The 750-nt window shown below is 42.9% G+C and overlaps 1 protein-coding gene across 1 annotated transcript in view; it reads left to right on the top strand.

Moving 5' to 3' along the window:
* Positions 1-750, top strand: part of HNRNPLL (heterogeneous nuclear ribonucleoprotein L-like) — a 23,539-nt gene that overhangs the window by 5,800 nt on the left and 16,989 nt on the right. Inside the window, exon 3 of the mRNA XM_009333716.1 lies at positions 134-219. Within this exon, the coding sequence (XP_009331991.1) occupies positions 134-219 (86 nt within the window). The remainder of the gene's footprint in view (positions 1-133; positions 220-750) is intronic.

Here is a 750-nt window from a genome sequence, read left to right as displayed (position 1 = left end):
AATTATAAATGAAAAGTTAACAAGCCTTTTCTTTGCTCTTTGGCATTTAAATGCCAATGCAAGAAAATGTTCTGTGGACCTAAAGTGTTCGAAATTTCACATCTGACTAAAATATTTTTTTCTTCTTCCTTAGGATGTCTTGTATACTGTGTGCAACCCTGTTGGAAAAGTTCAGCGCATTGTTATATTCAAGAGAAATGGAATACAAGCTATGGTTGAATATCCTTTTTGAGTGTGATTTTTTTTTTTCTGTAGGTTCTTGACTGCAGATGGGATTTAACATGAGAATGTCAGAAAAATGCTGTGTAATTTTGAGACCAAATTATTTTTTAATTTCTACCTAAGACATGGTAATTTCTAAATGTTTATAAGACAAAATAGCACTTACACATTTCATCTTTATAGGAAAATGATGTTGTCAACAGTGGTCTTGATAACCATGTTTATAGGTGTGCCCAGGTGGGTGACCTCCTGCAGCAGGTGGCTGAGCTGCAGGAGGCGGTGAGAAGGCTGCGTAACATCAGGGAGGCAGAGAAGGAGCTAGATAGCTGGTTCCAAGCACAGTCTGCAGCGGACCCACAGCCCACGGTCAAACAGCCAAAAACTCCTCCACTGGCACACACAGAGGGGAGCGGGGGGGGCAATAATGCAGAAGAATGGACAGTTGCAAAGGCAAGGACCAGCAGGAGGAAGAGACTTCCCCCGAAGCCTGAGGTGCCCTTGCAGAACCGCTTCACCGCTCTGCAGGCC

Source organism: Pygoscelis adeliae, unplaced genomic scaffold (assembly GCF_000699105.1).
Source record: "Pygoscelis adeliae isolate BGI_AS28 unplaced genomic scaffold, ASM69910v1 Scaffold621, whole genome shotgun sequence".
In the NCBI taxonomy this organism is placed as follows: Eukaryota; Metazoa; Chordata; class Aves; order Sphenisciformes; family Spheniscidae; genus Pygoscelis; species Pygoscelis adeliae.
The sequence above is the reverse complement of the archived record's forward strand: the minus strand, read 5'-3'. Positions and strand labels throughout refer to the sequence as shown.